Below are 15,111 nucleotides of genomic sequence, written 5' to 3'. Positions count from 1 at the left end.
TGCAGCATTTAAGAATAGGCTTTTTGAGTTCAGATTCTCAGATCTGCTTCTTATAAACTGTATGGACTTGGATGAGGTATTTGAGGATCTGTGCTTCACTTCCTAAACTATAAAGTGGGGATGATAGTAATAGAACCTAATTTAGAGTGACTGTTAGGACAGTAAAGGATATAGCACCTGGGATATAATAAGTATCGTATAAGGGTTAGCTGCTATCATTATTATTATTATTATTATTAACATCATCATCATTCAAAAAGCACCTGAAAAATAAAGATCTGCAACCATGTGCACAGTGTCTGGCATATGCTAGGAATACAATAATTTTTTTGAGAAAATAAATAATGTGCTAATTTATCATTTTTATTTGTATTTACTCTTTAAGATAAATACAGGAAATGATCCCAACAACTTTATAAGCATAATACAAAAAACTGAATGCAGTTGTAATCTTGAGTTGCCAACACAGTCTCAAAAATGTCTCCTGCTTTTTATTAAAGCAAATAGATGATTTTCAAAAGCCTTTTGAATTTTTTTTTTTTAGAAGGAAAGCAAACTATATTGAAACTATAATGTGAAACTAGTACTTTACCTATAGGTGTATATCATTTTTATCATGAAAAAGTAAAATGTTCTTGACTTTAAAATGTTCTCTTTTGAATTCAGGTGAAATATTAACACTTTGTCTTCACAACAGGTTCATCCTAAATTCCACTATAAACAAGCTCATGACCCAGGCACAGACACTTCTTGCGTGACTTTTTCTTATGATGGTAATGTCCTTGCCTCTCGTGGAGGTAGGTTGAAAATTTTCTTTTTGATATTTTCTATATGTAAAATGACCGTATTTCACTCTAACAAATGCCATACTAATATCCTCATGCTTAGTAAAACTAGCTATGCTTTTCATTAATGAGCTTTTGTCAAGCTTAATTTTTCATTAAAATGCACTTCCGACTTGGCAACATTGTTTATATTAAAATGTGGAATGTAAATGTCTTAGCACAATAACTAAGAAAATGCCAGGAAGGCTATGTTAACCAGCGTGATGAAAATGTGTCAAACGGTCTATGAAACTAGTGTATGGTGCCCCATGATCACATTAATGTACACAGCTATGATTTTTTTTTTTTTTTTTGTAGAGACAGAGTCTCACTGTGCCGCCCTCGGGTAGAGTGCCGTGGCGTCACACGGCTCACAGCAACCTCTAACTCTTGGGCTTACGCGATTCTCTTGCCTCAGCCTCCCAAGCAGCTGGGACTACAGGCGCCCGCCACAACGCCCGGCTATTTTTTGGTTGCAGTTTGGCCGGGGCTGGGTTTGAACCCGCCACCCTCGGCATATGGGGCCGGCGCCCTACTCACTGAGCCACAGGCGCCGCCCTACACAGCTATGATTTAATAAAAAAAAAAAATTATCAAGTAAAATTTAGGAAATATTTATACTTTTTTGCCTAAGTTTTTAAGCTTAACTTCAAATTCCCTAAGAGTTTGAAGCCTCCACAGAAGACCTTTGCCTCTACCTTTGAAATTTTATAGATGATCATCTACTTCTTTCTATGTCAGTTTATATACATATTTTTTTTTTAATTAATTTTTTATTTTTTTAAAGACCGAGTCTTCCCTTGTCACCCAAGCTGGAGTACAGTGGTATGATCATAGTTCACTTTAACCTTGAACTACTGGGCTCAAGCAATCAAGAGAAAAAAATTAAGGCCTAGTGTAGAGAGGAGTGAGGAGAGGTAAGGGACTTGGCATTTGGCTTTTCCCTCAGTTTAACTAATTCATTTCCTTTTACCCTTGGGAACTTCAATCAGATTCTCTTTCCTCTAAGGCAGCGGTTCTCAACCTGTGAGTTGAGACCCACAGGAACTGTATTAAAGGGCCACAGCATTAGGAAGATTGAGAACCACTGCTCTAAGGAAACCTTGCTGATAAAGCCAAACTACGCTCACTTGCAAAACTTAAAACAAAAAAAATCAAAGCACATGTCCGTGTAATTTTCTATTTTATACATGGCAACTGTGAATATATATAAAATATGTATTTTGGTCCATCAATTCTAATAGGGTACTTGAGTTCAGAGATGAATCCCAATTAAAACTAAATATATTCTTTACTTAAAAACTGTGGTTCTTGTCCCAAGAGTGGATTTGCATTTTCTGGGAAGGTTTTTCAAATGATAAATGCTCCACTTAGAAATTCTCACACTCTTGCATCTTTAGTGTGGTATAGCCAAATCTCCAGGTGGAGCCAGGAGAGAAGAGGAGATAAAAAGGGGAGTTTAGGAGGCTCCTGTGGCTCAAAGGAGTAGGGCACCGGCCCCATATGCCAGAGGTGGTGGGTTCAAACCCAGCCCCAGCCAAAAACTGCAAAAAAATAAAAAAGGGGTGAGGGGAGTGGGCGGAGTTTATTTTGGAAATTCTTCCGAAAGGATTTTAAAATACTGAGCTCTCAGTTGATAATTACTACCTTAGAAGTACAGGACTAACCTCTATTTTAGTCAAAGCCATTTTGATGATAAATCTTCCCTTTTCCTTTCATCCTGTAATACCTATTTGGGTAACTTAGTTGGTCAATACAACATGCATACTGCATTCCATCATTTTCATTCTGGGATATATAGGCTATGGCAGATGGAAATCTATTCAAGGAGTCCCCAGGGTGCTTCTGCTGGCTCTAAAACCTTTTGAGTTAACTGAAACTAATGCAGATGAATATTTTCTTATTGTTTGAGGACTGTGGGGATATGTAACCTTTCTTAATACTAAAAGCAGTTAAGTAGGGTAACATTTCAAAGGTGAGTCTTATAAAGTTCTCCCTGTATAAGCAGGTCTTGAGTCCAGCCAGTTGTGGATTAGTACACCTGCCTAAAGTTGAGTTTCAGAGGAAGGGTCACTAGGGAGAGAAGAGGAATTTTTACTGAACTTTCCACTCACTTCATTTGCACCTGATTCTGATTCTTTATTGGACCTGAGGGGGTCCAAGAACAGCAAAAACATTACTTATGTGGGTTTGACATTTGTTCTATAGAAATATAAAAAGGTGATTCTTAAAAAAATATTCATTATTCTTTAAATGACTTGGAAAAGCTGTACTCCCCAGCAAAGTGAAGAATGATTGCTATAGGTAGAATTACACTGGAGGGAAGGAAATCACATGGCTCACCTCCAGTACTGTTAATGGATTGCTTTACCCATACACTAGGGGGAAAAAGAATCTGTTGTGAATTGAACTATTTTCAGTACTGATGGTTATTAAGATATTCTCAAAAAAACAAACAAAAAAAGATATTCTAAGAAGTTAGGTTATGCTTAAATATGCCACAGAGGAACTATCATCTGCTCTAAAATCACTCTTTAGATTCTCCAGGGTTCCTTTTCGCCTGCAGATGCTACATTAATCAGGAAAGTAAATTCTAGAAGGCTGATTCATTATCTTATAGCTTTCCACTGTTCTTGCAACTACTGTGTTCAAGCTCCCTGAACAGTTGAAAAAGTAAAAAGTGTTATGTGCATCTGGCTTCATTCTTTCCTTTCCTCTCCTTTTCTTTTGTTCTTTACCTTCCCTTTCCATTTCTCCTTCTTTTCTTTCATTCCTCCCTCCTTCCCTCTCTTTCTTTCCTTACTTCCCACCTTACAGACTAAGTTTAGTAGACTCTAAACTTGGAAGGGTTTTTTTTCTTTAGCACGGTTCATTTTTTCCCCCCCTCTCATTCCTCTGTTAGGTGATGATACGTTAAAATTATGGGACATCCGACAATTTAATAAGCCACTTTTTTCAGCCTTGGGTCTTCCCACCATGTTCCCAATGTAAGTAGCCTATTTTTAATATTTGATCAGCAATAGGAGAATGGAAAAGAAATTTTTTTATTTTAATGTTAATTTGTATCATATGCCATTATTAGAGTTTCTAGAAAAGAGACTTGAGTGATTGAAATCTGCTTTTTTTTTTTTTTTTTTTTTTATTGTTGGGGATTCATTGAGGGTACAATAACCCAGGTGAAATCTGCTTTTTGAAAGATGCATTTTCTTTTCTTTTTATTTTGTATTAAAATGATGTGTATTGAGTTGTTCGTGTGTTTGAGTGTGTATATATTGTGTGCATGAACAGGTCACAATTGTTCTTTTAGTTGTATAAATTAAATTGAATAATTTAATTGTTAATCTTTTAATATGTATAATCATAGGGTAGACTTGTGTATTTGTAGTTTTTTTAATATTAAGTCTCTCATACCATTAAAACGGATTCTAATAGTTACTAGGTATTAATAGTACAGCTAATTTTCTCAATTTTTTCTCATTCCTATCAATGACTCAGCATTCTTCCGTTGTTCAGACTGTCTTGCTCTGCGTAGCTCAACACTGTCTCCATTTTACTAAACTGGCAACTAAAGCTGTTAAAGATGGGGGGGTGGGCAGCTGGATTAAACAAATAGTCCTGTAGTCGGTGCCTAGGCAAATTTTTCTAGTTTAGTAGAAATGAAATTCCCCATTTCTGTTAAATAATGACCACCGGGGAGAGAGCAAAGGCAATGGGAGCATCAAGTGGAGGAAGCTTTATAGTAATATAGCACTAACTCACATGGTCTACTGCCCAAGGCATTTATCTGTCCAAGCAAACATGAATTTATTTATAGCTGATGAAAATTTTTTGAGCTATTAAACCTGCTACAAGTAATGCTAACTACATAACTTCTTTGGGTTACGCCATAGCTTATTACACTCAAGTGGCCAGACTTCTCATAACAAGAGGTGTTGTATTGCAGTCATCAGTTAGCTTCTAGCAGTATAATCTGCTACTTGTTTCATGGTGCTTGACTTGACACAACTCAGATTATTTGGGGGTGATGGTAGTGATGGTGTAATGGTAGTAAAAATCCGAGAAGTAACCAAAATAATCACTAGTAAACATTGGTCATCTATGATGACTCTTTGTAGACCACCCTTAGTATCTACATTGAGTTTTCCCATGCTCCCATGTAGATGTTAAAAGGCACAGACTCTGTAGTCAGACTGCTTAAGTTTGAATCCCAGCTACACTACCTCCTGGTATTATCATGGGTAAAATTTATTTAACCTCTTTGCTTCAGTTTCCTAAATAGTAAAATGGAGATAATATCTACTTCATGTAGATATTAAAGATTAAACAAGATTAAACAAATTAATGTGAGTGGTTGACTCATAAGCCCTATATAGGAGTTAGTTCTTATATTTTATTTAATTCACTCATTATGTTTGGGGTGGTCATAAGCTTATATGTGTACTTAACACACTCTTTTTGTTGGTAGGACTGACTGCTGTTTCAGTCCAGATGATAAACTCATAGTCACTGGTACATCTGTTCAAAGAGGATGTGGTAGCGGCAAACTTGTTTTCTTTGAGCGTAGAACTTTCCAAAAGGTGTATGAGATAGACATCACAGACGCGGTATGTATATTCTTTTTTCCCCAGCCTTGAGAGTGAAATGAAGTTTGCATTTTAGCCATTTTTTGTTTGTTTAATAGAACATGAGCCCTGGCCCGTACAGCATGGTGGTAGCTGCTTTTTATTCCAGTACCGAAGTTATCAGTACATTTATCCCTAGTCTAATATTTCCGATGGGCTCACACTTTAGTTGGGGGGAATTTCAGCTGGGGCTGGGATGTTTCTCCCTCTCTGCCAGCCAACTTGAGAAGGGAAGAAGGTGGTTATCATGTAGAATACAGAAAGGAGCATTCCACAATCTGCATGTTAGTGAAGATCCAGAGATTGACAGAAGTGAAGGGTATGCTCTCAGAAAGTGGTGAAAGTTTATCTTTCCTTTCTAAACCCTGAAGACTTTGACAGAATTCTGCTTGTCAGAGTTGTAGTTACTAAGAGAAGGCTCAGCTTCCACTGAGCTTAAATGGTATTTGGAGATTTAAGACATTTGAGATTTAAGTTCTACATCTTCAAAAAAAAAAAAAAAAATACACACAAAAAATGTTAATTTGTTTATAGATATATGAGAACACTGAAACACCAGCATTCACTCATTCATGTCCTGAGACTGAAACCACGTGTAGTACAAGGATAGTGAAGATTTCCAGGAGAAAATTTGAATTCTTTTAAAGTATGTGTATTATTTAGATGTTAAGACAATCATTATAATTTTCTGAGTACAAAATAGGCTAATTAATGTCTGTATAAATTTTCTTTGGCTCATTGCCAAATCCCTTAGCACTATTCTATATCTTTTTTTTTTTTTTTTTTGTGGTTTTTGGCCGGGGCTGGGTTTGAACCTGCCACCTCCGGCATATGGGACTGGTGCCCTACTCCTTGAGCCACAGGCGCCACCCTACTATTCTATATCTTAAACAGTGCTTTTATATAGGTTTCTCCAGTTGTTTCAGCTCTTTGTGAACAGTTGAGATATATTATGCACTTAAGTGACTCAGGCAATTGGAAAACTGTTTTAAAATCACTAGCAAAAAGCTCCTGTCTCTTATGTCCTAGTAATACTAAGGAGTTTTAATTTGTAGGCCCTAAATTTGAGACCATGGTATAGTTAGAGTATTATAGAAAAAGTAAAATAACAAGACTAAATCAAGATGAATTTTTAAGTTTAACAGATTCTAATCTCATGACATAATTTGAAATATGCCAGCACTCACATCCAGGAGCCAACAAAAAACACTAGAATCAAAGAAAAACAACCCCTATCAACTTTAAACTCAAAAAGTAAAATTATTATAAATTAGCTGTCCAGAAGTCAGCTATGTTTTGCTGTGCCTCTCAACAACTATATGTTTCAGTATCATTGTGGTATTGTGTTTTTAACTTGTAATTTGAATTGAAATATAAATAAATTAAGGAATCTAGAAGTATGATTGTATTTTTAAAGATATGCTGGACTTCTCTAGTTTATGGGGAGAACATGCTATTTGCTGGAAAAATCAGTGTCTCATAATGTGATGAATTTTTGTTCTCTGAGTTGCTTTTTTTCCCTCTATAGCACTTACAACCACCTCATATATTGTATCATTTGTTTTTATCTTCTTCCACCAGGGCACAAGGGGAGTCCTTAGTGCTTTGAACAGTGCCTGGCACATAGCTGTCAATATTTACTGAATGAGAGATTAGTATACTTGGGAAGTGCAAGTCATGGGTATAATACACCATAGGTGTGTCTTTGGAGAGTGGAACAGGAGAGAGGACAGGTAGAGATTGAAAGGTAAACTGGCCTCAAATACCCCATAAGAAGAAGATGACTTTTATCTTGTGGCTCTTTTTTAAAAGCAAGGAACGATGAATTCAGAACCAGGTTTTACAACAGTTAGGTAATTGTTGAATTATAAAGGTTAGATTTATAAGATTTGGTGAGCATTTGTAGATGAAGCCTGAAATTTTATAATTTAGGAGACTGGATGAATGTTCCTTAAGATAAAAGTAATAGAAAAAGTAAAGCAGATTTTGGAAGACAGACAGTGAATCCTGTTGTTAGGTTGACTTAGAGTACTTGCAGGACTTCTAGGTAGAGATGTTCAGTACACAGATTGGTAAATAAGTTTAGTGCTTAAGAGAACGCAGACACAGTTTGGGGAGAAGCATTTATAGTTTGTAGTTGAAATCTTGATTGTTGATGAACTTGATTAAAGAAGGGGCATAAAGGATAGGAAAAATGAGCCCAAGAAAAATCAGCGTTTAGGAGATGAGCAAATGAGGTTTTTTAAGGAAAAGCTAATAAAGGAGAAGGTTCATTAAATAGAGTATATCGTGTATTGAGTCATCTTAGAAAAGCCAGAGAGTAAATTTTAAGATTAATTTTGATAGGTGGATGAAGAGAGCTTAAAATAGGAACAAAACCACCCAATGTGCCTTCGTGAGGCCTTTTAAATTGTTGATTTAGTAGGGGTGATGGCTTGTTGTTGTTAATAACAAACAGCTTCATTTTTCTGTGGAATGTTACATTTTTATGTTAAGTTTAAAGAGACTTTAACTACTATTTTAACCTATTGTCTCAAGTTTTGAGTCTTCTTGGAATGTAAGAAAATAAATAAATATTAATACTTTCCTTAGAATGAAAAAGGTTGGACACTTTGCTAGAAAGGCCTAAAAAATACCTCTTTTATTTTATTAGGTTTTGTCATTAAAACCCAGGATAGTTGTCATTCTTTTGGAAATGCCACACTCTGTTCTAGTAGATTACTTACTGTGTTGAGTTTTAATTTCCTATTAATAATCAGCAGTTGGTAGCAACTTGTTTGACTAAAGCACACTGATGGCGTTATGTCTATCCCACATGAGTTCATTTACTCTAATAGATTATGCTTGGTTACACTGACACTGTCTCCTAAAACAGAATAAACCCCGGCCTATGTGGAGCCAAACATTGTTTTCAGTCAAGGAACGTTAACAATCTATGCAATTAATTTCCTGTTAAGCAAATACTATCTGTAATCTTCACAAAGCATAGCTTTTGTAAAATATAGCAAGTGCATTTTCCATATTTATTTTTGAAACAAAGTTAAACACACACACACAAACTTGTTCTATTTTTTTTAATTATCATTATTAAATCATAGCTGTGTACATGAATGCAATCATGGGGCACCATACACTGGTTTTATAGACCATTTGACATATTTTCATCACACTGGTTAACATAGCCTTCCTGGCATTTTCTTAGTTATTGTGTTAAGACCTTTATATTCTACATTTAGTAAGTTTCACATGTACCCTTGTAAGATGCACCGTAGGTATGGGCCCACCAATCACCCTCCCTCTGCCCATCCTCCCCCCTCCCCTCCCTTCTCTTTCTCCCTTCCCCATATTCTTAGCTTATAACTGGGTTTAGCTTTCATGAAAGCTATAAATTAGTTTCATAGTAGGGCTGAGTACATTGGATACTTTTTCTTCCATTCTTGAAATACTTTACTAAGAAGAATATGTTCCAGCTCCATCCATGTAAACACGAAAGAGGTAAAGTCTCCATCTTTCTTTAAGGCTGCATAATATTCCATGTTGTACATATACCACAATTTATTAATCCATTCGTGGATCAATGGACACTTGGGCTTCCTCCATGACTTAGCAATTATGAACTGGGCTGCAATAAACATTCTGGTACAAATATCTTTGTTATAATGTTAGTTTTGGTCTTCTGAGTATATACCCAGTAGAGGAATTGTAGGATCGAATGGCAGGTCTATTTTTATGAGGAGGACCCCCTGGGCAATTGAAGCAGCATCAAAAATACACTACTGGGACCCGATCAAGCTAAAAAGCTTCTGCACAGCCAAGAACACAGTAAGTAAAGGAAGCAGACAGCCCTCAGAATGGGAAAAGATACTTGCAGGTTACGTCTCTGGCAAAGGTTTAATAACCAGAATCCACAGAGAACTCAAACATATTAGCAAGAAAAGAACAAGTGATCTCATTGCAGGCTGGGCAAGGAATTTGAAGAGAAACTTCTCTGAAGAAGACAGGTGCACGGCCTACAGACATATGAAAAAATGCTCATCATACTTAATCATCAGAGAAATGCAAATCAAAACTACTTTGAAATATCATCTAACTCCAGTAAGATTAGCACGTATCACAAAATCCCAAGACCAGAGATCTTGGCGTGGATGTGGAGAAAGGGGAACACTTCTACACTGCTGGTGGGAATGCAAACTAATATGTTCCTTTTGGAAGGATATTTGGAGAACACTTAGAGATCTAAAAATAGACCAAACTTGTTTTAGTTCCATTCTTTGCACTGTCATATTCTTTGAAAATTTTCATTTCTCTATTCAGTGTAGACTGTCAATGTTCTTTAGTATGAGATAGAAAATGTTTCTTTAACATTTATTATTTTTAATGTAGGATGGTTTTATATATTTTACAATTCCACTAAAACTATTTTTAGATGCTTCCCTTATAGTTCAATCATGTTTCCTCAAATACATACACACACTTCATTTATAATCTAATTTTTTGTGATTTGAGTGATACACTTGCTCTCTTTTCTAAGATGGATTCCAGAATATAACTTGAACCTTGAGTTTACAAACTCATTTCTGTTTTTGCATAAACCAGATTTTATACTTTTTACATATTGTGTAAAAGTCTTCCATTACTCTACTTTATATAATAAAAGCATAGGAGAAAAAGAATGGATAAAATATAATTTGGAAATGACATAAAAATTTAAAAAAAATAATAGAAGAAATTTTTTTAAAATTCAACTTTTTAGGGGCAGCACCTGTGGCTCAAAGGAGTAGGGCGCTGACCCCATATGCCAGGGGTGGCAGGTTCAAACCCAGCCTAGGCCAAAACTGCAAAAAAAATAAAATAAAAATTCAACTTTTCAAAAGACCTAATTATGTAGGGAAATGCTCTGAAGGAAAATTTATGTGCTTAGTTTTTCATCAAACTGGAATTTGTTGTAAAATGGCTAATAGAATTTTCTTTTACCTAATGTAAATCAAGGGACATTGTTTATGCAATTGTATTAAAATATTACAATTTATACCTATTATTGTTTAATGGCCTCTGCACTTCAATTTTGGCAGTAATTTAAGAGATAGTAGGCAATACCTTCTTCTGTCAAGAGGGAGAGTGGAAAAGGGAAAAAAACTCCAGAAATTTCACACTCAAGCCTAACTCCTAATTTGTTTGATTGCTTAGGTACTTTTGTGAGGGCCTCAGTTTTTGTAAACACTAGCTGAACAAAATGAAGAAAGAAGTAAAAAAACCTAAACTCTTTTTTTTTTTTTTTTTTGGAAAACACAACTGTAGAGTATAGTACAACTGATCTATCACATGGCCTGGGAAGGGAAAGAAAGGGAAATTAGCGTCAGTACTTTCAACTAGTCTGTCTTGGACATTCGACGGTTCATTGAAAATCCTAGTCCTGACATAAGAAAATATGATAGTAAAGTTCTTGTAAGGAAAAAAGAAATTCATTTTTTAAAAAAGATATTTGATTATCTTTAGGAACATTTTTTAATCACTCAAGAGAATAGATAGCAAAGAACAAGGGTTATCTTTGATAGAGTTCTACTTCTTTCTACCAGTATTTGTTCTCCAGAATATTCTTTAGATTATGCATACCTCATTGATGTTTTTTAAAAAAGAAACCTCAGAATGTGAAGTATTAGGTTTCTACCATCAAGTTTGAAATCTTGTGGTGGTGGTTTCCATGGGAGCTAACTTTATAATTTGAGAAAGTGTATACTCTGGACCTGCATTCCTAGAATTTTATCATTTATTTTCATTTTTATCAAGAGGAGGAAAATGAAATAAAAATAATGACTTTTCTGTTTGTTAACCCTGGCCTTCTACCAAAAGATAGGGAGAATGTGAAATTTTTTTTTCTTTTTTTTCTTTTTTTGGTTTTTGGCCAGGGCTAGGTTTGAACCCACCACCTCTGGCATATGGGACCAGCGCCCTACTCCTTGAACCACAGGCGCTGCCTGAGAATGTGAAATTTTTATACAACAAGATTTAAGATTGATTTATTTATTTACTGTCCCTTATTTTTAGTCATGAGTATTGGGTTATATATAAAATTATTGTTAAAAATTATGTTGTTTGGGCGGCACCTGTGGCTCAATGAGTAGGGCGCCGGCCCCATATACCGAGGGTGGCGGGTTCAAACCCAGCGCCTGCTGAACCACAACAGAAAAATAGCCGGGCATTGTGGTGGGTGCTTGTAGTCCCAGCTACTTGGGAGGCTGAGGCAAGAGAATCGCCTAAGCCCAGGAACTGGAGGTTGCTGTGAGCTGTGTGATGCCATGGCACTCTACCCAGAGTGATAAAGTGAGACTCTGTCTCTACAAAACAAAAATTGGAAGGTTCGTTCGGGTTCTTGGTTATCTAAATGGAAAGGAATTTCAGGACACTTCACAGGAACTCTGGTGGTGGCTAAAGGGAGCTGGAAAAATGATCTGTACTTAGGGAACATAAGAATTTTCTGCCCAAATTTAAGTTTAACAAATGCAAATGAAGAGGCGGAGCAAGATGGCGCCCGAGTAATAGCTTCCTTGCATCTGGGCACCGTGAGTCTGGGGAGATAGGACTCCAGGCATCTCTGGCTGGCGGGATCTGCCTGTCATCACCCCTGCGAGGATACAGGGAGTCAGCGAGAGACTTCTGGACCCCAAGAGGAGGACTAAACCGTGGAAAACCAGCAAGTGGTCACGTGTGTTCAATCTGTCTAAACCTGCCCGCAACTTCCATGGGCACGAGAACTTAAAGAGCAAGAGGAAGTGAAAGGAAAATTAGGGCAAGGAAACAGATAAAAGAAATCACTCATGAGGAAGAATCAGCAGAAAACGCCAGGCAACATGAAGAACCAGTCCAGAACTACCCCGCCAAGGGACAATGAGGTAGCTATTGCAGATGATTCCACCTATAAAGAAATGTTAGGAATGACAGAAAGGGAATTTAGAAAACACATGTTGAAAACAATGAAAGAAATGATGGAAACAATGAAGGAAACTGCTAATAAAGTGGAAAATAACCAAAAGGAAATCCAAAAACAGAATCAAATAAGATGAACGATATGAAGAATATAGAAAGGATACAGCAGAGCTGAAGGAACTGAAACAGTCGATTAGGGAACTTAAAGATGCAATGGAAAGTATCAGCAACAGGTTAGACCATGCAGAAGAAAGAATTTCAGAGGTAGAAGACAAAGTTCTTAAGATAACTCAGAGAGTAAAAGAGGCAGAAAAGAAGAGAGAGAAAGCAGAACGTTCACTGTCAGAATTATGGGACTTTATGAAGCGTTCCAACATACGAGTTATAGGAATTCCAGAAGGGGAAGAAGAATGCCCCAGAGGAATGGAAGCCATACTAGAGAATATTATAAAAGAAAATTTCCCAAATATCACCAAAGATTCTGACACACTGCTTTCAGAGGGCTATCGGACCCCAGGTCGCCTCAACTCCAACCGAGCTTCTCCAAGACACATTGTGATGAACCTGTCCAAAGTCAAGACAAAAGAAAAGATTCTGCAAGCTGCCAGGAGTAAGCGCCAGTTGACCTACAGGGGCAAATCCATCAGAGTGACCGCAGACTTCTCTGATGAAACTTTCCAAGCAAGAAGACAATGGTCATCTACCTTTAATCTACTTCAACAGAACAATTTCCAGCCCAGAATTCTGTACCCTGCTAAGCTAAGCTTCAAAATTGACGGAGAAATCAAATCATTTACGGATATACAAACATTGAGGAAATTTGCCACAACAAGACCAGCTCTACAGGAAATACTTCAACCTGTTCTGCACACTGACCACCACAATGGATCAGCAGCAAAGTAAGAACTCAGAAATCAAAGGACAGAACCTAACCTCCACACTGATGCAAAAGATAAAACTAAGCAATGGACTCTCACCAAATAAGACGAATAGAATACTACCACACTTATCAATTATCTCAATAAATGTTAATGGCTTGAATTCCCCACTGAAGAGACATAGATTGGCTGACTGGATTAAAAAACACAAGCCATCCATTTGCTGTCTGCAAGAAACACACCTGGCTTCAAAAGACAAATTAAAGCTCCGAGTCAAGGGTTGGAAGACAATTTTTCAGGCAAATGGAATTCAGAAGAAAAGAGGAGTTGCAATCTTATTTTCAGATACATGTGGATTTAAAGCAACTAAAGTCAAAAAAGACAAAGATGGTCACTTTATATTAGTCAAGGGAAAAATACAACAAGAAGACATTTCAATTCTAAATATTTATGCACCCAATTTAAATGCTCCCAGATTCTTGAAACAGACCTTACTCAGTCTGAGCAATATGATATCTGATAATACCATCATAACAGGGGACTTTAACACTCCTCTTACAGAGCTGGACAGATCCTCTAAACAGAAATTAAACAAAGATATAAGAGATTTAAATGAGACCCTAGAACAACTGTGCTTGATAGACGTATATAGAACACTCCACCCCAAAGATAAAGAATATACATTCTTCTCATCACCCCATGGAACATTCTCCAAAATTGATCATATCCTGGGACACAAAACAAATATCAACAGAATCAAAAGAACTGAAAATTTACCTTGTATCTTCTCAGACCATAAGGCACTAAAGGTGGAACTCAACTCTAACAAAAACGCTCGACCCCACACAAAGGCATGGAAATTAAACAATCTTCTGTTGAATAACAGATGGGTGCAGGAAGAAATAAAACAGGAAATCATTAACTTCCTTGAGCATAACAACAATGAAGACACAAGCTACCAAAACCTGTGGGATACTGCAAAAGCAGTTTTCAGAGGAAAATTCATCGCTTTAGATGCCTACATTCGATAAACAGAAAGAGAGCACATCAACAATCTCACAAGAGATCTTATGGAATTGGAAAAAGAAGAACAATCTAAGCCTAAACTCAGTAGAAGAAAAGAAATATCCAAAATCAAATCAGAGATCAATGAAATTGAAAACAAAAGAATCGTTCAGAAAATTAATGAAACAAGGAGTTGGTTTTTTGAAAAAATCAATAAAATAGATAAACCATTGGCCAGACTAACGAGGAACAGAAAAGTAAACTCTCTAGTAACCTCAATCAGAAATGATAAAGGGGAAATAACAATTGATCCCACAGAGATACAAGAGATCATCTCTGAATACTACCAGAAACTCTATGCCCAGAAATTTGACAATGTCAAGGAAATGGATCAATATTTGGAATCACACCCTCTCCCTAGACTCAGCCAGGAAGAAATAGAGCTCCTGAACAGACCAATTTCAAGCACGGAGATCAAAGAAACAATAAAAAATCTTCCAACCAAAAAATGCCCTGGTCCAGATGGCTTCACACCAGAATTCTATCAAACCTTCAAGGAAGAGCTTATTCCTGTACTGCAGAAATTATTCCGAAAAATTGAGGAAGAAGGAATCTTCCCCAACACATTCTATGAAGCAAACATCACCCTGATACCAAAACCAGGAAAAGACCCAAACAAAAAGGAGAATTTCAGACCAATCTCACTCATGAATATAGATGCAAAAATTCTCAACAAAATCCTAGCCAATAGATTACAGCTTATCATCAAAACAGTCATTCATCATGATCAAGTAGGCTTCATCCCAGGGATGCAAGGCTGGTTTAACATACGCAAGTCCATAAACGTTATCCACCATA

General features: G+C 36.6%; 1 protein-coding gene across 2 annotated transcripts in view; it reads left to right on the top strand.

Moving 5' to 3' along the window:
• Positions 1 to 15,111, top strand: part of WDR70 (WD repeat domain 70) — a 345,496-nt gene that overhangs the window by 280,211 nt on the left and 50,174 nt on the right. The window contains exons 12-14 of one of the 2 annotated variants that reach the window (XM_053592015.1): positions 698 to 797; positions 3,784 to 3,811; positions 5,290 to 5,428. In XM_053592015.1, coding sequence (XP_053447990.1) covers positions 698 to 797; positions 3,784 to 3,811; positions 5,290 to 5,428 — 267 coding nt within the window. Of the gene's footprint in view, positions 1 to 697; positions 798 to 3,726; positions 3,812 to 5,289; positions 5,429 to 15,111 lie in introns of both variants that reach the window. The other variant, XM_053592008.1, reaches the window with a different exon arrangement.

The sequence above is a fragment of the Nycticebus coucang genome, chromosome 1, assembly GCF_027406575.1.
Source record: "Nycticebus coucang isolate mNycCou1 chromosome 1, mNycCou1.pri, whole genome shotgun sequence".
NCBI classification, from domain to species: Eukaryota; Metazoa; Chordata; class Mammalia; order Primates; family Lorisidae; genus Nycticebus; species Nycticebus coucang.
The sequence above is the reverse complement of the archived record's forward strand: the minus strand, read 5'-3'. Positions and strand labels throughout refer to the sequence as shown.